This window comes from Procambarus clarkii, chromosome 1 (assembly GCF_040958095.1).
Source record: "Procambarus clarkii isolate CNS0578487 chromosome 1, FALCON_Pclarkii_2.0, whole genome shotgun sequence".
NCBI classification, from domain to species: Eukaryota; Metazoa; Arthropoda; class Malacostraca; order Decapoda; family Cambaridae; genus Procambarus; species Procambarus clarkii.
In genome coordinates this window covers 46366239-46390898 of record NC_091150.1, presented here as the reverse complement: position 1 = coordinate 46390898, position 24660 = coordinate 46366239, and the positions used below count along the sequence as shown (strand labels likewise).

The window sequence follows — 24660 nt, the reverse complement described above, 5'->3', positions numbered from 1 at the left end:
TCATGCAGCAGTTGACGTTTCTCTCGACTGCTTGTTGTGGAGTTTTGGGGTCTTCATCGTATTTTTTCCTGGTTCAAACAAGTCCTGCCTTGCTCCTCATTAGGCTTCACATAGGGTGTGGTGGTGATACTCCTCTGTTGCGCTACCCCACTCTCCCCCAAGGCTTTTCAGCGGATGCTTGCAGTCGGTTTGCTGGCATTGGCAGGGTTTACCTGTTTATCTGGCCCCCGTGCTTGGGCTTCCTGTAGGGCTCATTCATCCTACGGGTCATGGAAATCCCCTGTGGGCTTGGTCATACTATGGATGCTTCTTCTGAGCTCACTCACCTTGTGCGACTTGAGGGTTGTTTGTCGCCCCTGCCTCAAGGTGACAATCATCCATTCTGCCTCCGCCATACTGCCTGTTGGATCGGGGACACCTACGACCTGAAGTCTTGCGGGTCAGATCCATTGTCCATTTGGAAGCCATGGATCTGTCCCAGTTTAAGGACTCGGATTTAGGGGCGTTTGCCGCTTCGGCCTTCGGCCTCTTCCTTCCTATGTGGGCGTCGTTTGCCCTGCTTTTGGCTCGGTTTTGGAGTCAGGATAGGGTTTAGCTCGAGGTGAGGCCTGGGTGGCTTCGGGGAGCTGCCCCTTCCGATGTGGGGTGAGGAGGTGGTTGAAACTCTTTCCCGAGGCTTCTGAGTCGACCCAGCAGACTCCTTTCTTTGAAGCTTTTTTCCCTGGACTCTGCATTTTCTTTTTGACGGTGGGTGTGGATGAGAGCTCTGCCCTGGGGTCTTTGTGGGTAGTTTCTGGGGCTTGGGAGGAGTCTGAGTGTAACGTCTAGGTTTCATTTGACCTTGCTTGGGCCATTGTGCTCTTTGTGCAGGGGCTTTTTGTACCCTCCTTCCCATTATGAGTTTACGTTGGATGGGGCTCCTCTCCCCTGGGTTCATTTCAATGTGCCTTTGGGTTCTTCGGATTTGTCTTTCCAGAGGTTTTCTTCCTCTCGGATTTCCCCTGCAGTGGTTCGGGAGGCTCTCGGTGCTTACCTTCTGCAGGACCTGGTTTATGCCTCTGTGATGGATCTCTTCCCCCTTTGAGTTTGGCTCCTCATATTGGGTGCGTTATGAGGTTCCGACGTCTTCCTGACTGGTAGACTATCCCTCCTCCTTTTTTGGGACGTAGCATGGCTTTTGTCGTACCCATGCACTTGAGTGCCGAGTGCTTTCCACAGTGTTGCAAGTTGTTTTTTGGAGGTGGATCTGGAGTTTCTCAGTAAGTACCTCTTCACCCCTGCGTTTCATTGGGATGTTGGTCTGGTACAGTTGCATGCTCAAGTCCTCTCTTTCGGCTGCTCTGGTGGCCAATGACTTTTGGCCTCTGTCTTGCATTTTATTAGGTTTTCTGGAGCTGTCTTCGGAACATGTCCTGGCATAGGAGGCCTCGGCTGGGGTCTTTGTCAATCTGCTTCTGCTTGTCTGCCTTACTAAAGCTGTTTGCACCACTACTCCGGGAAGCGGTTTCCATGATTTTCACTATCTGTCTCATGTGTTGGCAGGCTGTGCTCACTTTCTCTTTGGATACAGCTAGTGCCCAGGCTCTTCAGTCTTCTTTAACATTTTGTTCTCTTTTGTTCCTCGTGGACTGTGTCTCAGTTTTTGTCAGCAGCTGCAACTAGTTGCTTGCCAGTTTCTGATTTATTGATTCTTCGTGAGGAGTCGCTTGTGGAGTCTGGGTAGGCCTGTGGTGCCAGTTTCTGTGTTGGTGATTTCCCCTAGTGCCTTCTTCGTCTGGTCAGTGCGGTGTTCGCTCTGCACGGAAGTTGAGCTCTAGGGGTTCACATCGGTCCTATCGTTGGTTGCCCCATTGATGGGGCGATGAGCGAGAGGCTGGTTCTTTTTGCCAACACTTGGTCCGATGATTCGTGAGCTTTTCAGGTATTTTCTTGCAGCCTTCGATGGCATTGGGCAAACCTTCCTCCCTTCGGGGGTGCTCACGTCTGAGGGTCTGGCCTCTTACCTAACCATCCGTCGGGTTATCTCAGTGGTTCGCTTGGGCATGATCGAAATGACCTCGTTTCCCAGGTGGATTTCCCACCAGTTTCCAGGTCCAGAACGTAACTGTGCAGATCTCGGGTACATTCTGAACTTAACTTCTTGAGCTCATCTTGAGATAATTTCAGGGCTTAGCATATTCGCGGCTCAGTCCTCGACCAAGCCTCCTTTTTGTTACACACCCCCAGGAAGCAGCCCTTAGCAGCTGTCGAACTCCCAGGTACCTATTTACTGCTAGGTGAACAGGGACATCAGGGTGAAAGAAACTCTCCCACTTATTTCCGCCTCCACCAGGGATCGAACCAGGAACCTCAGGACTATGAATCCGAAGCACTGTCCACTCAGCTGTCAGGCCCCTTGTTTAAACAGCTTGATTCCTTGCCCCTTCTTTCAGATGACTACATTGTCCCACGTTTGGCTCATTCTCTATCCGGGTGCTTGGATGATTTCCATGGAACTCAAGGATGCGTATTGGCATGTCCCTATCAATCCGGAGTTCGGGGATTGGTTAGGATTTGAGGTGAGGCGGCACTTTTTGCTTCTACTGCCTCCATTTTGGGTAGAATCTGGCAATTCGCATTTTTATGAGTTTGACTCGGGTTGGGGTAACCTTTCTGTGTCTGCTTGGTCTTTGGGTCTTGGCCTATCTTGATGACTAGTTGGTGTGGGCTCCCAGGTGGTCTGCTAGCCAGGGATCTGGCTCTTTCCCAATTTGCCAGGTTCGGGTTCCTGGTGAACTGGCGGAAGTTCCAGTTGGTTCCGTCCCAGGTTCGAACTTGGCTGGGCCTTGTATAATTACTTAAGTGTAGTTACAGGATGAGAGCTCTGCTCGTGGTGTCCCGTTTTCCCAGTACCCTGCCATATAACGCTTTGTGCCTACTGATGGTGTTGGCCTCCACGACCTTCTAACCTAACTTGTTCCAACTGTACCACTGTTTGCGAAAGTGAATTTTCTTATGTTTCTTCAGCAGCTTTGTTTAGTTTAAATCTATGACTTCATGTTCTTGAAGTTCCAGGTCTCAGGAATTCTTCGCTATCAATTTTATTGATTCCCGTTATTGTTTTGTACATGGCCATCATATCGTCTATTTTTCTTTTGTCGTATGGTTTTGGTATATTTAACCCTTTAAATATAATGTGATTTTGTTGACTCTGACATTGATAAAGACTACACATAATTGACTGATGATAGTAGCACGGACATTGAAAATGAGATACAGCCTCCTCCCATGGCGAGGCCTATACGCTCACCCATGCCACCTCGCCCAGTGTCTATTCCAATTCACCTACGACCACACAGTTCCTGTGCTTATTTAAGAATCTGAGGATATTTTTGGTGACGAGTCAGAGGAAGGTGACTTTTTCTGGTTTTAGTGAAATGGAATCAGAACAGTGTGTTACCGAGCCTGGTGCCAGTACCAGTGGTGTTACTGGGCGAGAATTTGTCGTAAAAAAAAAAGAGCGTTTGTCGTTGAACAAAGTGTTACTTGTTTGTTTTCTTTATAGAGGAGTTCTTGTGCACTTTTGAGTACGTAGGTAACATTTTTCAACCAGAGAGAGGTCTGCTTTGTTTTCCCCACCTTTCTGGGTGCCTTATCTGGTTAATGGCAAGTATGATAAACTTTAAATGTAAAGTGTTCATAAGCCACTGCTCCCTGTGCCTTTTTGAGGGGTTCTGGTTCTGGTCCTCAGTAGGCAACAAGAAATATTTGACTGATAACCCCAAATAGGATAGCATACCAGTGAAATAGCTTCAGCAAGCCTCCGGAGCTCACCCAGAATCTGGCGTGAGTAATTTTAATGTAATTTCATTACATTAAACGCTTGTTTTTTGGGTTTACTATTAGAAATTACTTCAGCTCTTCTCTTCGAATGCACAAAGAAATCACATTAACATGATGTATCAATGAGAAAATAAGAAGCCATAAAGAGGATTCGAATCTGTGCTTTGGGTATTCCCAAGCAAATGCCTTAGACAACTATACAATGACATGATCAATTATTTTCTCATTCATATATCATATTAATGGGATTTCTTTGTGCATTTTAAGAGAAGTGTTGGAGGTAGAATTTCTGGACTATAAAGGCAGAGTACATGGGGAAATTGTGTAAAGCCCTGATTAGACTTCAGCAGAAGCCTCAGGTACCCTTCAGGATTCAGCTGAATTCCAGGTTGCAATTCCTTTGACCATCTTTGCCCAAAACACTATGCGTGCTAGTGGCTTTACAAGAATGTAAAATCAACTTAATTTCTATGTTCTCTGTTAACCCCAATGTACCTTCTTGTATATAAATAAATAAATAATAAATAAATAGATAAATGTTGTGGTGTAGTTGTCTAAGGAATTTGTTTGGGTGTACCCAGAGCATAGGTTTAAATCCTCCTCATGGCTCCTACTGATTTTCTCATTGAAAACATTTATGTTAAGAGAGGTAATTAGCATGTTAGATATAAACCCCTAAAAGGCAGGATACAGGATCTCATTGCTACATAATCAATTATAGGTAAGCACCTGTTAGGTGCTTACTTGTTAGGCCAAAGCTAGAATATGCAGTAGTTGTGTGGTGCCCATATCTTAAGAAGCACATCAACAAACTGGAAAAGGTGCAAAGACATGCTACTAAGTGGCTCCCAGAACTGAAGGGCAAGAGCTACAAGGAGAGGTTAGAGGCATTAAATATGCCAAAACTAGAAGACAGAAGAAAAAGAGGTGATATGATCACTACATACAAAATAGTAACAGGAATTGATAAAATCGATAGGGAAGATTTCCTGAGACCTGGAACTTTAAGAACAAGAGGTCATAGATATAAACTAGCTAAACACAGATGCCGAAGAAATATAAGAAAATTCACTTTCGCAAACAGAGTGGTAGACGGTTGGAACAAGTTAGGGGAGAAGGTGGTGGAGGCCAAGACCGTCAGTAGTTTCAAAGCGTTATATGACAGAGTGCTGGGAAGACGGGACACCACGAGCGTAGCTCTCATCCTGTAACTACACTTAGGTAATTACACTTGGGTAATTACCTGATGTACTAATTATATTACCTTTTTATATCATCATGCATGCCTTCCTTATAATGAAGCACATCTCATTTGTCCTTGCGCAAACTAATCTCTCGTGCCCATGCACACGTGAATGTGTGTGTGTGTGTGTATGCGTAGAAAACCCACGCTTGAAAAAATAAGAAACAAAACGTTGAGGTATTTTGCTTCCCATTTTTTTAAATGTTTTGTATATATAAATGTATGTACTGTACTAATATTTGTCCTTTACCCTTTCTTAGTTCTTGGATGAAAGCAGTACAAGTGCATTGCTTCAGTGTCAACCAGCCACAGCCGGTGTAGGCAATAAGGATTCGTCTATTACAAATATCTTGACTCCAGTCTCATATGGTTAGTACGATTATCCTTATTAATAGCATGTGCAGTCATTTTTTTATATAATCCTTACAGATACCTTACAATATTGTAAAAATAAAAAATAAAGTTACAACATTTAAGGGCATGAAATTGGGAAATAGTGATTGAAACCCAAATGGAATTGACATCATAGGGGAAAGGCAACTACTGAAAGAGAATGTTAGAAGAGAATATATGAGTGTAGCACACATACAAATATGAGAATAGTGAAAAAAGGTAATAAAGAAACAATGTGAGAATACAGCAATTCACAGCATCGGAATGAAATCCACACTTTGTGAATTATATTATTATTTAAAAAGTGTGTTTAATACAAGACTCGCACCTTAATCTAGAGGATCAAGGTCCAGACAGGATAATGAAACTCAATTGCATATATATATATATATATATATATATATATATATATATATATATATATATATATATATATGCAATTGACGATCACAAAACACTGATCATTTTATGCGGAAAATCCACAGAAGTGTGGTGAACCCTGTGTATCTGCGGGCCGTTTAAATCTTGCGTAGTACTCCAAAGCATCATATGATGCAATGCGCAGTTTAAGGGTTAATTGGTTCCACCCATGTACCACTCTGTTTGCAAAAGAAAACTCTAATATTTTGTCGGCACCTTTGTTTTCTTTGGTTGAATCAGTGTTCTCTTGTTCTTGAAGTTGCTGGTTTCAGGAATTCCTCTGTCAGTTTGGTCAATTCCCGTTAGTATTTTGTAGGTGATCATATCGCCTCTTTTACTTCTATTTTCTAGTTTGGGTATGTTTAATGCCTCTAGTCTCTCCTCGTAACACTTGTTTTTCAATTCCAGAAGCCATTTTGCAGCATGCCTTGCACTTTTTTGCACCACCTTGCTGCCTACTCCAATTTGGGTCTCACAAAGGTCATGAACAGTTTCTTTAGTAATTCACCATCCATATCTGCAGTCTCCGTGGTGTAGTGGTAAGACACTCGCCTGGCGTTCGCGCGAGCGCTATGTCATGGGTTCGTATCCTGGCCGGGGAGGATTTACTGGGCGCAATTCCCTTAACTGTAGCCTCTGTTTAACGCAACAGTAAAATGTTTACTTGGATGAAAAACGATTCTTCGCGGCAGGGGATCGTATTCCAGGGACCATAGGATTAAGGACTTGCCCGAAACGCTACGCGTACTAGTGGCTGTACAAGAATGTAACAACTCTTGTATATATCTAAAAAAAAAAAAAAAAAAAAAATATATATATAATTAAAAGCAAGTCTGAAGTAAGAAAGTGATACATACGCTCCTCTCACAATGTTCTTTGTGTTCCTCTGATGACAGTTTACTTTCCAAAACCATCCCTAGGTCTCGTTTTTTGTTAAAGTTCTTTAATTTCTTTCCACAGAATTTGTAAGTTGTGTGTGTGGTCTATTTTCCTTCCAATTCCACATTCCAAAGCTTGGCATTTATTCACATTGAATTCCATTTGCCACTTTACACACCAAGCACTTATTTTATGTAGATCAGTTCGAAGGCCATGGGAATCATGTGCCTCTCCTATCTTCCCCAATATCTTAGCATCATTCACAAACATGTTCATATAATTCTGTATTTCTTCTGGTAGATTCATTTATGTTAATGATGAACATTACTTGGGCAAGAACAACCGTGTGATACTACTCGAGTAACACTCCTACAGTCAGATACATTGTCTCCGATTACCGTTCTCATCTGTCTGCCAGTTAGAAATTTTTCACCCATGTCAGAAGTCTGCCTGTCACCCTTCCAGTATGTTTCGTTTCCAGAACATTCTCTTGTGTGGGACTGTCTAAAGACTTTTTTAGGTCCAGATCCAGTTAACTCAACCACCTCTTTCCTGTAGAATCTCTGTGACTTTTATCATTAAAACTATTAATAGAGCTAAGTAGATTTATTTACACTACATATTCCATTTCGAAATCCATACTGTCTGTCTGTGTTATTGTTTCATTACTCTCCATGTGTTCAATCCATTTGGCTTTAACTTTTTTTCTAGTGTTTTGACTACCACACTTGTTAATGATACAGGTCTATAATTTAGAGCGTTTTCTTGGCTACCATCTTTATACTGTAGATTGAAACTGTTTCCCTTTTTCCATATATCTGCTAAGATTCTTGTGCACAAGTATGTCTTGAATATTAATTGAAGTGGAATGCTCAGTTTAGTTGCACATTCTTGCAGCATCCAAGGTGAAATTCCATCAGGTCCAACTGCTTTATTTCTTCCTAGCCCCTCGTGTAATTTTTCCATTTCGTCCCGAGATACCTCTATACAGTATTCTGTGGTGTGCTCTGGAATTGGCATTGGATCCGGTTCTCTGAAATCCTCATCTTGTATAAACACATTTTGGAACTGTTCATTTAGCTTGTCACACATTTCTTTTTCTTTCTCTGTAGTTTTGTTCCCCCATTCTCAATCTCTGGATTTTATCTTTTACATTTAGCTTACTTTTAATGAATTTATAAAAAAAAACTGGATTTGTTTTTCATTTGTCCACTGTCCCCTTCTCAATGTTCCATTCTGCCTCTCCCCTCACCACTGTGTGTTACATGCTTGCTTGTGGTTCTAGTATGCTTCATATAGAGGCCTATATTATAATTAGTTCAATATAGGTCTCTTCCTAAATTAACCACATTTTCTTGTCTTTTCCTCTTTGGCCTTCTCACAATTTCTGTTGAACCCATCCTGTTTTCTGGTCCTGCATCTGTTTTGCTATGAAAGTGTGTCCCTTCATCATATATTTCACAATATTTGGCATACATCTCATTTACTTCCTTGCCTAGCGGAAATTGATTCCGGGGGTGCAGCATGTTTTGTGTCCGGTTGGGGCGCTGCGCCATTATTTGCATCCCATGGCTTCGGTGTCCATGGATGAGCTTTGGGTTGATCCGGTTTCCCTTCTTCCCTGTTCGAGGGTGCGGGTCTCCCAGGTCGTCCGCAAAGTTATTAACACTTTCGCGCTCTCGGCGCTCAAAAAAAATCAATACCCCAGATGCTTTCGGCACTTCGCGCGCCTACGCGGTAAGACCGAAAAAGTGTACACTCTTTTGACTGTCCTGACAATAATTGAAGGCGCATGTATTTAAATTTGGTATCACTGTGTTCGCAATGAAATTGTCTATAAGAGCATACCTATAAAATGCCGCCCAACCATAAGAGTATCAACACCAAATAAAAAACTATGCAGATCACTCGCCGAGAGCGCCAAACAGCAACAAAATGTTTTCCACTCTCTTAATGGTTGCAAAGCCTACAGTTGTCCTACATCGCTAATTTGGTATCATTGGAATCGCAATAAAATTCCTCTACACGGACATATGCATATGAATGTTTAATATAGGTAATTGCCCACTTGCAAGAGGTGTGAAGTGGAGAGTAGTTAGCCGCGAGCGCACTGGCGAAAACACAGGGGGGAAATCATGCTTGGAAAGTTTATACATTTATACGTTTCCTGACCCTACTTTTCTATGTACGTATTTCTTTTTTTATACCAATGTGTTCGCAACATTTGTACAAAGCATGTGTAAGAGAAGCGGCCAAATATAGAACCACGTCGCTCAGTATGCGTTCGCGGCAGAAACGAACGCATTGTTTTCGTTCTTGATGTTTGTCATGTTTATACTTGTTGAAACATTTTATAATTTGTATGACAGTGATCGCAGTAAAATTCCCTACACAGACATATACATAACACATACAAATATTTCCCACGTGTCGGATATATCAACGGCTAAGGGAACCCACTACCATACAGCCGCCACACCCAGAGCCACACCCGCCACACCCCCAAACATACTTTGTGTTTTGTTTTTTTTTTACTCATAGAAGTTTATGTGATATAATATTCATTCTGGTACCAAACAATTCGCAAATAAATTCTCTACAAACGTATATAATATAACTTCTTATAGATGATAAAAAATTCCAAATAGGTGTGCTTACCCTGTCTATGTTGATTGAAGATCAACAGTTGAGCATTTTTTCTTCACTCCACCATCTTCAGGCTTCTGATCCTGAAGTTGCTCATCTGATGTTCTTAGGTGGAGTGAAGCTGTTGCCGGTGGTTATTTTTTCTCCACCCAAATATCTTTCTTCGGTGGTACCTTGTGTAGCAAGGCGCAGCGCGCAGTGCCACATCACAAGTTTTACATCCATATATCACGTCCCTCCTTTTGCCAGACTTGAAACAAACACGACATCTTCTTTTTTTTAGCAAGTGCACGAGTTCATGCGTCAACTTGTAGTTGAGACGTTGTTCTGAATCTATAATTCTTGTATTTCTTGGATGCACTGGGAGGAATATTGCCTTCTACAGGAACCACCAAACTTGTAGTAGAATCTTCTATGAAATCAGAAACATCAAGTGTTCTATGTCCTCAATGTCCATTTCAGAATTTTGTGTTGATGAGTGGGCTTGAGGTGTTGAGGTGAACAGAGGACGCCTCGCACCAGATGGGCGAGGTGTTGAAACTGCCGCGTCAGCAGGAGCGAGCTGCGCTGGCATCTATGTCGGGAACATGTGGTATGCTTGTTGTTGTTGGCCATTCCTCGCTGTTCCACGCCAATAAGGCTGAGTCACAAGGCTAAGGCCAATCTGAGAGTATCCCCATCCATTTCGGTTAAAAAATGGAATTTATAGAAATATTTTTTCGATGGACGAGAAAAGTAGTCTGTTATGCGGAATCGTAAGAAAAAACAGTGACGAGTTATCTCTAATCTAACGCGCGAAAGTGTTAAGCCTCATGCGGTCCAGCCTTAAACCAGCCTGCGGTCTATCCCGTGCCCATGACGTCCATAGTTCACGGCTCTTGCCGCCGTCTTTGGCAATATGTCCTGGGTTGACATTCGGGCGCGGAGATTTTGGCGGTCGAACAGGGTCCTAGCTGCTTGTTACCTTGTAAACGTTCCTGGGCCCGGTTGGGCCTGTGTCGCTTGGGATCGGCGGATGCAGCCAGTTGTCTCGACTTCAGGTTGAGGACGTGAGCAGCAACTGCCTCCCGGGTAAGTCCCTATTCTTTCCTCTGTGGGTAGTTAGCTCCGGGGAGCCATAGGGGCTCCCACCAGAAAACCAGTGTTGAATGTAATGAAACACCATTTTTCTGGTGAGTCCCGGAGGCTCCCCGGCATCCCTCCCTCCCTCCGGCCGGGGTTTTTTCACGTGTTTTTGACATCCAGCCTCAGAACTGGGGTGTGGCTCGCCGGCGCGTTAAGGTCTGGGGCTGCGCAGACAGCGGCGCGACGACAAATGACGTCATACTAGTTTGCTCGTTTTTGTTTGGGGAGTTTTATCCACTCGTTCAGCTTTTGGTTGCAATTTTCACCAGAATAGGGGTTTGTTTTGGGACACCTACGTTTCTGGGTGCCTAACCCGGTCGATGGCAGACATAAACAGCTTCCAATTACACGGGGGGTTTCTATAGGCCATTGCTCCCCTTGCCTCTCTAGAGGGGGTCAGGTTCTGGCTCGTGGTCCCCGGTAGGCCCATAAGAACTCCATACACATGACTGATGCCAAAGTCTGACATTAGCATATCAGCCTAGTAAGCTCCGTGGAGTCTCCGGGACTCACCCAGAAAATGGCGTTACATTACATTCAACGCTGGTTTTTTTTTTACAAATTCACACCTGTTCACTCAAGTAACAGCAGTACTGATTTGTATAAATCACTTATGAATGAAGCTTCTAAATCTAAATTAATCACTTGACCTTAGTTCCACCCACATGCAATGTGTTTATACCTGTACTGTATTTTAAAATTATTGTATACATGGGGCCTGACAGCTGAGTGGACAGCACTTTGAATTCGTAGTTCCTGAGGTTCCGGGTTCGATCCTCGGTGGAGGCGGAATCAAATGGTGAGTTTCTTCATTGATGCCCGTTACCTAACCGTAAATAGGTACCTGGGAGTTAGACAGCTGCTACAGGCTGCTTCCTGGGGGTGTGTAACAAAAAAAGGACCTAGTCAAGGACCAGGTCGCAGGGACGCAAAGCCCCGAAATTATCTCAAGATAACCTTGAGAAGAAGAAGATGCGAAGGTAGACAGGAATTTAAAAAGAATATTTCATAATAGCGAGAGATGTGCCTGGCATAGGGACAGGACATAGGCGTAACCTCCCTCTCTATGATTGAAACAACATAACTGTAATTTCGTTTTTCTTTACATTTTAATTTAATTTGGATTACTATTATTTTTACAGGTGTCAGTTCAGCAGGTCAGGATAATTCAAACCTCAGCAGCGGTGGCAATTCTCGTGTTTTAAATGTGACTGAAACCACTGTTAATACAAAACTGGCCAATGGAACATGATAAATGACATGTGGTCTACAAGCTTGTTTCATGGAGATTTACAGCAGGATACTTTTGGTTCAGGTATAGAGTCTGAGATTAATACTGAACAATAGGTGACAAAATTCCTCCTTTTACTATATATCAGGTGAGATAATATATACAATATTTTGTTTATACTGTACATGTATTTTTATTTTAGTTGGCATATTTGGGAGATGCCTCTTTTCCAACATACATTTACACAAATATTTTAATCTAATATATTTACAGTACGTCTGTTAAAATATCAGCTGTTGTATTTATCATGTGTAATTATTGCTTTAACCCTTTGACCGTGCAATATTGGGGGTATATTACTGAAAACTATTCAAATTATGTCAAAAATAACTTAAAAATGTTAAACCAATCTCCAACTTATTGACTTCAGTATCGTGAAGCTTTCGTCAAAATATATTCAAAAATTGATTTTATACAAATTTTAAAAAAATAAGAACTTTTTGTTGATAAGAACAGCTCCTAATAACTGGAACTGAAGGATTATGCAGTAATAGATGCAAGCACCCTGTCTGACACACAAATAAGAATCGTAGTAAGAATTGTCCATAAAGTGGATATGCAGTTGGTGCCGTTGTATCATTGCTGAGTAATACATATAACACAAATAATAAATGTGTAATATGATCTATTTTGTTATGTGTCATATAAATACATTGTCAATGTTGTTATATGTTACTTTCATCAAGTTCCAAAAATACTTTTTTTAAGGAATTTTTCTGTGGGGAGCCCCTACGGCTCCCTGGAGCTTATCGGGCTAATGTGTGTTATGTTAGACCGGGACATTAGCTAAGGAGTTCAGACCTACCAGGGACCAGCGCCAGAACCTGGCCCCTTCAGAGAGGTTTCAGGGAGCAATGGCCCTGGAAAACCCCATATGGTTGGGGGTTTTCCTTATCTGCCATCGACCGGGGTTAGGCACCCAGAAAGGTAGGCGTAACAAAACAAACCCCACATGGTAAGAAACTACAACAAAAACCGAACAGAGAGGTAGAAAACTCCCTACAATCCCAAGGAAACAAGCAAACAAGCAAACATCACACTTTACTGCCGCGCCGATCGTCCGCGCAGCCCTCCCCACCCCGGGAGGGGGAGGGGGGAGCCCCGGACCTACCGCGCCGGCTGCCAAGCTCCAGTTCGTTCGCTAATGTCAACCGGGATTGACGCTTCTCTGGCCTCAGTTTCCTAGGCGGTGTTTGCCTTGTGTGGCGTTCACTGCCGTGTGTTGTGGTGTGCGGTGGCCAGGAGTACTTCATCAGTGCCGGGGCTGCATGTGCTTAGTGGCTGACTTCCCTAAGCGCCCTGTGAGTACTGCCCTTGCGTTACAGGGTTATCTTCCCTGGGGCGTTCGGGAACCATTCCCGTAGAGGTTCTTGCTGCTCGGCATTTGCCTCGCCCTTGGGGCCAGCTGGGGCTTGGGGCCCTTGTTTGGCCCTGGGTAGGGATTGGTATTGTGCTGGTTAGGGCGTCAAGGTGTTGCGCAGCCTGCCACCTAAGCGGCGGCCGGTTTCTGTTGCCTCTGGAGACGGTGTACTTTTGCGGGGTTTTTCTTTTGTTTTTCATTTTCTTGCCTGGTGGGGGTCTGCCTAAGGTGGTTATAGTTCCACTGGTAGTGTTTGGCGGCCCTCTGCTAGGCCCCCGTGCTTGTACACGTCTCGGGGTTTTCAGTGCTATAATCTACCCTCTTGTTATGTTTGGGTTTCTTAACCGGTTAGCAACACCTTGCCCGGGCTTCCCGTAGTTGTTACCCTACGGGCCCTGGAAACCCCTGTCTGGGCTCGGGGGACCATTGAATGTGTCTTCCGGGTTCCAACCCGTCTTGTACGGGATCGTTGGTTGCTGTTCCCTTGTCTCCGGGTGACAGTCGCCATTTTTACCTCCGTCATGCTGCCTGTTGGGTCACTGACACCTTGACCCGGAGTCTTGCGAGTGATTCTCTGCTTGTTCTCCAGTACTCTCCTGATGTTATTACTGTTCAGAGTACAGGCGGCATCCGTGTTGCAAGCTAGGTTAGGTTGCTGCAACATGCTAGGTTGGTTTCCCACTCGAATGCCCCGTGGCCGCCCCGTTTGGTTAGGTGCTGCTCGCCCCTTTCTCTCCATGTTCCCGGCTCCGGACCGTCTGCGGTTTCGGGTCGGGGCGGGGTTCAGTTGCGGCAGAGACTCGGGCGGTTTTCGGGGGATGCCCCGTTCGGGTTGGGGACGGAGGTTTGAGCCTGTGCCTCCTGCCAAGGCTTCTGGGTCTTACCAGCGGCCCTTTCTTGTTGCCTTTCCCATGGGCTCTTGCTTTTCTTTAGGGCGGAGGGCTTGGAGGACGGCTCTGCCCCGGGGCCTCTGTTGTTGGTTCCCGGGGCTGTGGGGGTGCCTACTAGCAGTTCTGGGGCGGTTTTGCCCCTTCAGGGGTTTTTCTGCTGTTGGGCGTCGTTTTTCGCCCTTCCAGTCTGCTAGCTTCCCACATTTGCTGGCGTGTTTTTGTGTATTAAGCGTCAGTCACAGCCCCTGCTGGCGGCCATTTTCGTCTGCCGGTTTCCCGGCGTGGCCACCAGGGCGGCGTTGCGGTTTGTTTACATGCGTCTGGGTGTGCGAGCGAGCGTCTCTGGTGAGTTTTCAAAAAATTTGCAGGGTTTTTGTTCTCCTGTTGTCGTTTCTTTGTTTTTCTGGTGTTTTCTTGCCGTTGCCTGTTCCTCTGGGAACGTTTGGGTGTTGATTTTGGGTCTGAGCCTCTGGGTTTAGGCTCAGTGCCCCTGGCTGGTATGCTTGCTCCCACACCTTGCCCCTCGGTTTTCGGTCTGTTGGGACCGTTTTCCCAGGGCGTTCTGCTGGGGTCTGTGCTTTGCCTTTTAGTGGTGTTCTCCGCCGGCAAATGTGGTGGTTTGGGCTCCCCCTGGTTCGATTCTGGGTTCCTTTGGGTTCCTTGGTTTCGTTCTGGAGGTTTCTTCCTCTTGGGCCCCCTTTTGTGGGTTCAGGGGACTTTGTTTCCTCGTGTGACCCGGTTCTGCCTTTTGGGGTTCCGGGGTCTTCCTGGCTTGCAGACTGAGCTTTTTGGGTCTTGGCACATGTTGTGGTTGTGCTGGGACTTTGTGGTTTTGCTGTCGAGGTGGGCCTTTTGATGCAGTTTTGTGCCTTCTTTGCCTGGCCGGCGTAGTGCTCTTTGCCACTAGTCGGCGGCTTGTGCTTTTACAATATATGTCCTCACCTAGTTGTGCTTGTGGGGGTTGAGCTCTGGCTCCTTGGTCCTGCCTCTCAACCGTCCGTCAACAGGTGTATCGGTTCCTGTGCCTCTTGGGCTCTGTCATGTCTACATGTGACATTGTATGGGGGTCAGCCTCGTTACTTGTGTGAGGAGTCGCCACATTACTTCTTAGTGCTTTCCCGTTCCCATTCTGACACTCAAAAAAAAAAAAAAAAAAAAAAAAAAAAAACTAATTCTATCTGTGGCTCTTTTGGGTACTCAGTTTCCACCTGTGTCCCCTAGTGCGTGTGCCCCTTGTGTTACATATCCTGTCCTTCTCAACCCTGTCGATTCCCTTGGGTATCTTGTATGTGGTGATCAGGTCTCCCCTCACTTCCTCTTCCAGCGAAGTGTGGTTTCATTCCCGTAGTCTCTCCTCATGACTTCGGTAGTGTACTTTTTCTTTCTGAAGGGGTTCTGTTCCCTTCTCTGTTGACTGGGCGCTGGGGGAGCAGCTTGCTCTGTTGCCTCTCGCTTGGTCCCGCTGTTGGTGGGCGCTTTGGGTTGTCTTCCGGCCTCTGCTGGCGTCGGAGGACGGCTTCTCCCCCTTGGGGGGGGTTCAGAGCTGGCGGGGTGGGCTTCTTCCCTGCGCTTCGTCATTTCCTCTTCGTGGGTGCGTGGGGCGTGGTCGATCCGCCCCATCCTTCTGGGCTTCCCGTCTGCTCTTTGCAGTCATGAGCTTTTCCAGTCTGCAGTTCTTCTGGACTACTTCCGTCTGCGCCCTGGATCCTCTGCCCTGCTCGGAGGACTGTTGTCTCCTGTTCGGATTCTGTTAGGGCCGGGTGCATGGATGGTGGACCTGGACCTCCAGGTCACTTCTTGGCACGTTCCTCTCCAGTTTTTCTGGGGCTAGCACGGTTGGTAATTACCTATGTGTACTTACCTAAGTGTAGTTACAGGATGAGAGCTACTCTCGTGGTGTCCCGTCTTCCCAGCACTCTTTGTCATATAATGCTTTGATTATAATTGTCATATTGTCATATAATGATTGTCATATGTCATAATGTCTTCATATGATTGTCATACAATGCTTTGGTGGTGGGGCTTCAGGTTTGCTGTTTTTATTGCATTCCCTATTTTGTGAAGGGCACTTTGTATACTCTTTGCATCTTTACCGGATCTTAGTGCCCTGTCTGCGTCTGAGATTCGGTGTCTGGCCTACCTCGACGACTGGCTGGAGTGGGCTCCCAGTCAGTCCGCTTGTCTGCTCGCCAGGGGATGGTTCTTTCCAGATCGCTGGGTTTGGTTTCCTGGTGATCTGGAGGTTTTACCTTCTGTTTCCGTCCCGGGTTCGGACCTGGGCCTTGTTTCAGGCTCTTGGGCCCCTCATTGTCTTCCCTCCAGAAGTGTTACTGTGGCTGTGGTCCCGCCTTTGGCTGTTCAGGAGGGGGTCCCGGGTTGCTCAGCGGTTGCTTGGGCGGTTGTGCGGGAGTTTGCACTTCGGCGTGCTTGTCTGCCCGCGGAGTCGGGTTTGGCTCCGGCGTCGGTTGGTTCCTACGGAGACTCCACTTCCGCCTCTTGCATTCCTTGGGTTCCTCTGGGGATCTGGTGTTGGTGCTGCGTCACCAGCTTCCTCTTTGGGGTTTTCGGGGTTCCGTGCCTTGGCGGCTCCCCGAGCCTTCGCTCGATGTGTTCACGGACGGGTCGTCTCTCGGCTGGGGCTTTGTGACCAGTGCTCACCAGGTCGGCCGAGGTTGATGGAGTCTGTCTGTCCGTCGGGCTCACAGCCCGGTTCAGGTGTTCATGGCTGTCTGGTTTGCGCTTCGGAGGGTTTGGGTCACTAGGTACTCTACCATTCAGCTCTGTTTGGACTGTTCTCTGGTGGTTCTTGCCGGAACCACAGGGGGTTTGGTTAACCGTGTGGTTCGTGTCCGGGGTGTGTCCTGCGTCCTGGTGGACAGCTGTCTCGGTTCATTCCTCTTCGTGGGTTGGCCAGTCGTCGCCGATTCGTTTTGTTGGCTCTGTTGGGCTTATGGACTCCTGGCCATGGACGTCTTCGGGTCGGCGTGGTCTAGGCGTCGCCCGTTTTGTGGCGCCCTTCCCACCTGCGAGGACTTCACGGTGGAGGCTTTCGGCAGGCCTGGTCGAGGTGGGGGGTACCTGTACCTCTTCTCCCGGTCCAGCTGTTGCTTCGGGTTCTGGCTCAGTTGCAGCCCATTCCCACGAGAACAGTCCTTATGGTTCCACTGTGGCCGGCCCGGCCTTCTTTTCAGACGCTGCTTGATAGGTGTCCGTACCCGGGGCGTTTTTCCTGAGGCTTCGCCTCTTTCAGCAGGCCGAATCGGTCCTGTCCGTGACTGGTTCGGCCTTCTCTTTGGCTCTTCGCGTCTGGTATTTTGACGCAGGTATCGCCATCTCTATGGTGTTCAGGTGGCTTTGTTGACGGTGTCCCACCTGCGAGCTTCGTCTTGGAGACTGTATGACGTTTATTACGTCTTCTCGCGTTTTGTTTCCCCTCCGGCCTGCTCATGAGTCGCCTGAGCCATCCTGGTCCTTGTTCAGGGTGCCTTCTTCTCTTCCCCTCAGTTTGTGGTAGCCCCTTCGGTTTCAGTTTCCTCCTCTTTGGTACTGGTGGTAGCTTTATTGGTGTGCAGCCTTTCTCTGTCCTGGCGACGGTCGAGACGGCTGCTTTCCGGAGGGGTTCTTGGGGTATTGGTACTTGTTTGGTTTGGCCGGGGGGTGCGTCCTGTGTTGTCCAGTTGTGCTTTTTGCTGTTGCCGGCGTACCGTGCCTGGGGATGCGCTGTGGTTGATCCGGTTCCTTCGTTCCCTGTTTTCAGGGCTCGGGTCTCCCGGGTCGTCCGCAGTGTTTTCCTTCTTACTGCGGTCTGTCTTTGCGCCCGTGCTGTTCAGACGTTTGCAGCAATTGCTGCTGTGTTGGTGACGTCTCGGGCTCATTTCGGGCGCAGGGAATTGTGGGTCGCACAGGTTTTTGGCCGCCCATCCATGTGTGCGTCTGTTCTTGGGCGTTCTTGTTGCCTTGGGTCGCAGGTTTGCGACCGGTTGTCTTGGCTTTGCGTTGCAGAGTTTGTGGCGGCCGCCTCCCGGGTTAGCCCTTTCTTTTCCTTCTCTTTGGGTATGAAGCTCCAGGGAGCCGTAGGGGCTCCCCACAGAAAACCAGCGTTGAATGTAATGAAACGCCATTTTCTGGGTGAGCCCCGGAGGCTCCCTGGAAACCCTCCCTCCCACCGGTCGGCGGTTTTTTCGCGTTGGTTGAGCTTAGCTTCCGAACTGGAGCTTGGCAGCCGGCGCGGTAGGTCCGGGGCTCCCCCCTCCCCCTCCCGGGGTGGGGAGGGCTGCGCGGACGATCGGCGCGGCAGTAAAGTGTGATGTTTGCTTGTTTGCTTGTTTCCTTGGGATTGTAGGGAGTTTTCTACCTCTCTGTTCGGTTTTTGTTGTAGTTTCTTACCATGTGGGGTTTGTTTTGTTACGCCTACCTTTCTGGGTGCCTAACCCCGGTCGATGGCAGATAAGGAAAACCCCCAACCATATGGGGTTTTCCAGGGCCATTGCTCCCTGAAACCTCTCTGAAGGGGCCAGGTTCTGGCGCTGGTCCCTGGTAGGTCTGAACTCCTTAGCTAATGTCCCGGTCTAACATAACACACATTAGCCCGATAAGCTCCAGGGAGCCTCCGGGGCTCACCCAGAAAATGGCGTTTCATTACATTCAACGCTGGTTTTTTGTATTTTTTTAAGATTTTAGTTTTTTCCCCTTTGTTTATTATCTGATCTTATTGTAACCTTTACATCCTGGAGAATACATATGTTTTCCTAACTATGTGAAGATAAAATGAAATTGGTCAACAAATAAATCAGTCACAACTCGCAAAAGTTGGGACTTGATTTTTTTTTTTTTTTTCTCCTTGACTTTCATTCAACACACATTGACCAAAAACTTTCGCATGTGTGACTACGAATGCCAAACAATGTTAATTAAAACATACAATTACATTAACAAATTAAAACTACCTTTATTCATTGTTGATACAGTAACTTCAATTATCTCTGAAACTAGAGTTTCAACTTTGAATGGCTTCTAGAATTCCATTTTTTGACCGATTCTCACCACGTTGTCATATTGTGTGCTCAGCAGTCTGTTCTGCAATCCCTTCAGAATGGATTTTTCATAAACTTTATACATTTGGAGTTATAATTTGTTTTAGTCTAAATTTGCCGCATAGTTCAAATGCCCTATTGATTTTTTTTACAGTAAACTATACTGAAAACCTATATTCTAATTAGATGAAAATGAAGATCATATGCTATTCTAAGAGAATAGTAACATTAAATGAACAGTTGGTAATAGTTCACATTTTTTAATCTGAATTGAAAATCTGAAGTTTTTAATATTCAGTTTTAAAATTAATTTTGATTCTCTTGTTTTTCAAGTTATGCTGTGATCATTTAGACAAAGTTGGAGCATTTTCCTAGTGGATTATGCCAAAAAATTGGAAAGTGCTTGTGCAAGTTTTAAAAACTTTCGTTAAATTCTTTTCTGTCAAATCATATATGTATGTATGTATGTATTGCGCGGTCTAAGGGTTAATAGTTTAAATATTTGTAGGTATTTAAACTGGTCAGCATATTAAAGTGTGGTCCATGTAGGTTGTGTTTTGTATGTTATCTTACTTAAATTGTTTGCATTGAGAGAGAAGCTGGCATAGGAAATTGGTAGTACCTTAATCAGATGCATCAAATGAATCCATTGCCTATTTTGTTTTATTAGGCAATTTATTATTATCAAGACAATTATTGAATTGCATTACATGTGTAAATAGGGCAACAGATTTGAGGTGCAGAGTAACTATCACAAAAAATTGCATGAAAACTCGATCATATAATCTTGTGGGCCTTATTTTATATACCAGGTAATTTGGAAAAGAGGTCTAGTATTTCTCTAATTATCTTTGCTCTGACTTCCTCTGTAAATACTGTGACGATATTAATTGTGCTATCTTGATATAAATTTGTTCAATGATAACTTTTCCACTATTTCTGTTTTGCACTGTGATAAGTTATTAATCGTGTGGACTTTATACAGTGCTTGTTTATTTTATTTTCTCAGGATGGCAATAATGGCCAAGGTAATGTAAAGCCTTCACAGCCATTTGCTGTATTTGAAGATATGAAGGATACAGATGATAACACTGTAAGTCCTAATACATTTATTTATGTTTTGATGCCTTTGGTCTGATAGTCTTGTAGGGTAATGATTTATTTGCCATGTAATCAATACAGTTCTGCAGAATGCCTAAAGAATCCATAGGGATTTGAAAGCAAGTATTAAATGTTCTGTTTATTGCAAATGGTTTAAATCTTGTTTGCAAGTATTCAGTATGCAATATAAGGATTTGTTAGATTTAATAATATTGTTATCAACTACAACAAACAAGGCCAGATTTTTGTTCCAAAATAATTTGGTGACAATAAATTAGGGTGTATTATTTATTATATATGCATACATACATACATATACACACACACATACATATACAGGGGTACCTCAGTTTACGAATTTAATCCATTCCTGGAGATGGCTCGTGGCCCAAAAATTCGTAAACCAAAGCGAATTTCTGCATGAGAAATAATGGGAAATGAATTAGCCGTTCCTGACTCACCCAGAAATTAACTTCAAAGAAAATCTTATACCCAATTCATCCAAATCTTCACTACAAAAGTATGTACAAGTTATTACCTTTACTGATGACTCCTGTTGGCGTATGGAAGATGGTGAGGAGGGGGAAGGAAGAGAGGTTTTACTGTTTGGAAAGGGAGTCAGTCCCCTTCCATTATAACATCAGGCATTGAGGACTTCCCCTAGGGTGCACTCTGGTACGTTTCTCCTGCAAACCACTAGGACCTGGTTGTGGCTTTCTGCTTGATTTTCTCACAAGAAAACGTTCCATTGAAGATTGTTTTTCCCTTCTTTGCAACACTTGTCTGTAGTGAGACCTCACATTGTCATTGAAAAAGTTAATGCACCGGCCTACTACAGCGTTCATTGGGCGAGTCGTTTCAACAAAAGTTTGCATTTCTCCCAACAGCATACACCACTTCCTAATTGTTGAGGAAGGGACATTCTCTTCTGCCTCCTCCTCCCCTGAAGAAATATCCTCAGCTGCCTCTTGTTACTTCTCCTTTTGAAGGGCTAGTTCTTTGATTCTTCGTTGTGTTCGTCCACCAACTCCTCCACGTCAGCACCATTCAATTCTAAGCCAATTTTCTGGCCCAGAGTAACAATTTCCTCAACAATAGGCACTTCATGTACAGGCTCAAACCCCTCAATGTCTAGTTCTGAAACACATTCAGGCCACAATTTTCTCCAGCCAGACTCCCTCCCTGTCCGGCTCGTTGTTGCCGTGAGGGGGCTTGGTGGGCGGCTGTCGGAGTGTGATGTTCCATGGGTCAGTCCTCTGGCCTCTCCAATGTTCTGCTGCCCGTATCTTTGTGAGGAAATGGTACACGGTTCCATTTATCCCTCCCCCCCCCCCCCTGAGTGTCCCGCTTTCTCTTCCCGATCTTAAACATCTACTGAACTCCACGCCAGAGCCTGTGCTCCTGCTGGGTGATTTCAATTATCGTCATTCTTTTTGGGATGATGTTCTGACAAACACCTGGGGTCACCTTCTTGAACCGTTCATCCTATCTTTTTCCCTGTCTCCTCTGAATTCTGGTGAGCCCACTCATTTGGACTCGCACCCTTTCCTGTCTTGATCTTTCTCTCTGCTCATCGTCTCTTTACTTGGATTTCTCGTGGTGGGTTCTTGATGACCGCCATGGCAGTGACTTTTTTTTTTACATTCTCCCCCTCCTTCCCTAGGTGGTGGTTTGCCAAGGCAGACTGGAACCTATTTACCCTGTGCTTCTCTCTCCGACCTCTCCAGTCTGCTTCTCCCTCGCGCCCTCCTCCTTTTTCATGGCACCGTCTTCAACGCTGTCCTCCGCTCTATTCCTCGCTCTTCCTCTAACTCTTGGGGCCTATAGAAGTGCGTTCTATGATGGAATACAGACTGCGCTCGGGCTGTCCGCTGTAAGTGTGCAGCCTGGAAGAGCTACCACCACCAGCAGACGGTTGAGTCTTTCCTGTAGTTTTGGAAGGCGAGTGAGGTGGCTCTTAGGACCATCCGTACCGCTAAACGTGAATGTTGGATGCCTTATGTCTCCACCATTACGTGCGAAACTCCTCTGCTGCAGATCTGGAAGCGTATCCGCAAGATAGCGGGTAAGTTCGTTCCCGTTGTGGCGCCGGTCCTTTGCCTCTGTGGCACTCTTGTGGCGAACCCGTTGCAGGTCGCTACCGAACTGGGTTCCCACTTTTCTTCTGTTGCGTATCCGCAAGATAGCGGGTAAGTCGTTCCCGTTGTGGTGCCGGTCCTTTGCCTCCGTGGCACTCTTGTGGCGAACCCGTTGCAGGTTGCTACCGAACTGGGTTCCCACTTTTCTTCTGTTAGCTCTGGTTCTCATCTTTCTCAATTTTTTCCTCTTCGTAAACCTCTTCTTGAATCTTGTCCCTTGGATTTCTCCACCCATCTCAGACTTATCTATAACGATCCCTTCTCTCTCTCTGAACTTCAGTCTGCCCTGGCCCTATGCGGTTCTACGGCGGTGGGCTCCGATGACATTCATTATGAGATGCTTTACCATCTCCTTCCATGCACGTCTCAGTATTTACTGAGTCTGTATAATCGGGTCTAGGAGTCGTCGTCAGTCCCTGTAGAATGGCTTGATGCCGTTGTCCTCCTTGTTCGGAAACCAGGGTCTCTTGGGTCATCGCCTAAGGACTTCAGCCCTATTGCCCTCACAAGTTGTCGGCAAACTCTTTGATCGTATGGTTAACGTTCATTTGATGCGGTTCTTGGAAGACTATCACCACCTTTCCCCTTCTCAATTTGGTTTTCACAAATGCCGCAGCACAACAGATGTCCTGGTGAACTTGGAGGTCTATGTTCGTACTGCTTTTGCTGCGAAGACCTCCGTTGTTGTCGTCCTTTTTGACCTGGAAAAGGCTTACGACACCACCTGGCGATATCATATTCTGTCCCAACTTCATTCTTTTGGCCTTCATGGTCATCTCCATCTTTCTCCAGGGCTTCCTCTCTCGTCGTGCCTTTCGGGTGAGGCTTGGTGCCACTCTCTGTCTCTTTTCAGCAATACGAAGTTGTGCCCCAAGGTAGTGTTCGGAGCACCACTCTTTTTCTGGTTGCCCTCGATGGTCTTCTTTCCTCTCTTCCTTCTGGCGTCTTCTCCACTCTCTATGTCGACGATCTTACCCTTTGGTGTCGAGGTGATGATTCGCCTCTCCTTCAACGGCAGCTTCAACTTGCGATTGATGCTTTGTTGTGTGCCACCGATCATGGCTTCAGGTTCTCTCCGTCTAAGACTTGTGCTATGACTTTTACTCGGAAGCATGTCGTTCTTCGTCCCTCTTTGTCGCTTTATGGCCATCCCCTTGTGTACAGGGATTCCACTAAGCTTTTGGGGTTAATCTTTGACACTCGTTGTCTTGGTCACCCCATATCTCTGTTACCTCCGAGTTGAATGTTCTAAGTCCCTTATCCTCCTCAAGGTTTTGTCCCATACTTCTTGGGGAGTGGATAGGTGCGCGCTTTTTTTTTTTTTTTTTTTTTTTTTTTTTTTTTTTTTTTTTTTTTTTTTTTATTATATATATATATAAGATATATACAAGAGTTGTTACATTCTTGTACAGCCACTAGTACACACAGCTTTTCGGGCAGGTCACTGGAATACGATCCCCTCCTCGAAGAATTGTTGTTATAACCAAGTAACCATTTTAGTGTTGAGTTAAACAGAGGCTACAGTTAAGGATTTCCACCCAGTAAATCCTTCCCGGCCAGGATACGAACCCATGACAAAGCGCTCTCGGAACGCCAGGCGAGTGTCTTACCACTACACCATGGAGACTTACATTCCTTTCTCGTCTTGTCTAAACTCGATTATTGTTGCCCTGCCCTGCCTTGCCAAGAATAACTCCGCAACGCGAAGCCGAGACAACAGGCTACAAGGACCCAAGGCAATACAAGAATGCACAGAAGCAGACACGCGCGCAAAGAATGGGCAGCCAGGAACCTGTGCGACCCCCAAATCCTCGCGCCTGAAATGAACCCTAGACGCCACCAAGACAGCAGCGAAAGCTGCAAACATCTGAACGGCACGGGTGCAAGGATAGACCGCAGGCTGGTAGATTTAAAAACTCTGTGGACGACCTGGGAGACCCAAGCCCTGAAACAGGGAACGAAAGAAACCGGATCAACCCAAAGCGCATCCCCAGTCACGGTACGCAGGTAACGGCAAAGAGCCGCAACCGAACAACATATGACGCACCCCCGGCCGAACCAACCAAGCATCAATAACCCAAGGACCCCTCTGGAAAACAGCTGTCTCGACCGTCGCCAGAAGGACGGAGAAAGGCTGCGGACTTACAAACTTACCACCAGTACAAAAAGAGCAGGAAACCCCATGCACCGGAAGAGAGCCAGAAGCTCCCCGACCCGACCCACAGATGCCTATGCCAAAAAAATATGGCCTATGAAAAATAATCTTGAACCGAAGGGGCTACCACAAACTGAGAAGATAGATAAGAGGGCACCCTGATC

The 24660-nt window shown here is 45.9% G+C and overlaps 1 protein-coding gene across 1 annotated transcript in view; it reads left to right on the top strand.

Moving 5' to 3' along the window:
• Positions 1–24660, top strand: part of LOC123774339 (Bub1-related kinase) — a 139097-nt gene that overhangs the window by 48376 nt on the left and 66061 nt on the right. The window contains 4 exon segments of the mRNA XM_069322183.1: positions 5326–5434; positions 11671–11768; positions 11771–11843; positions 20062–20195. Coding sequence (XP_069178284.1) covers positions 5326–5434; positions 11671–11768; positions 11771–11843; positions 20062–20195 — 414 coding nt within the window.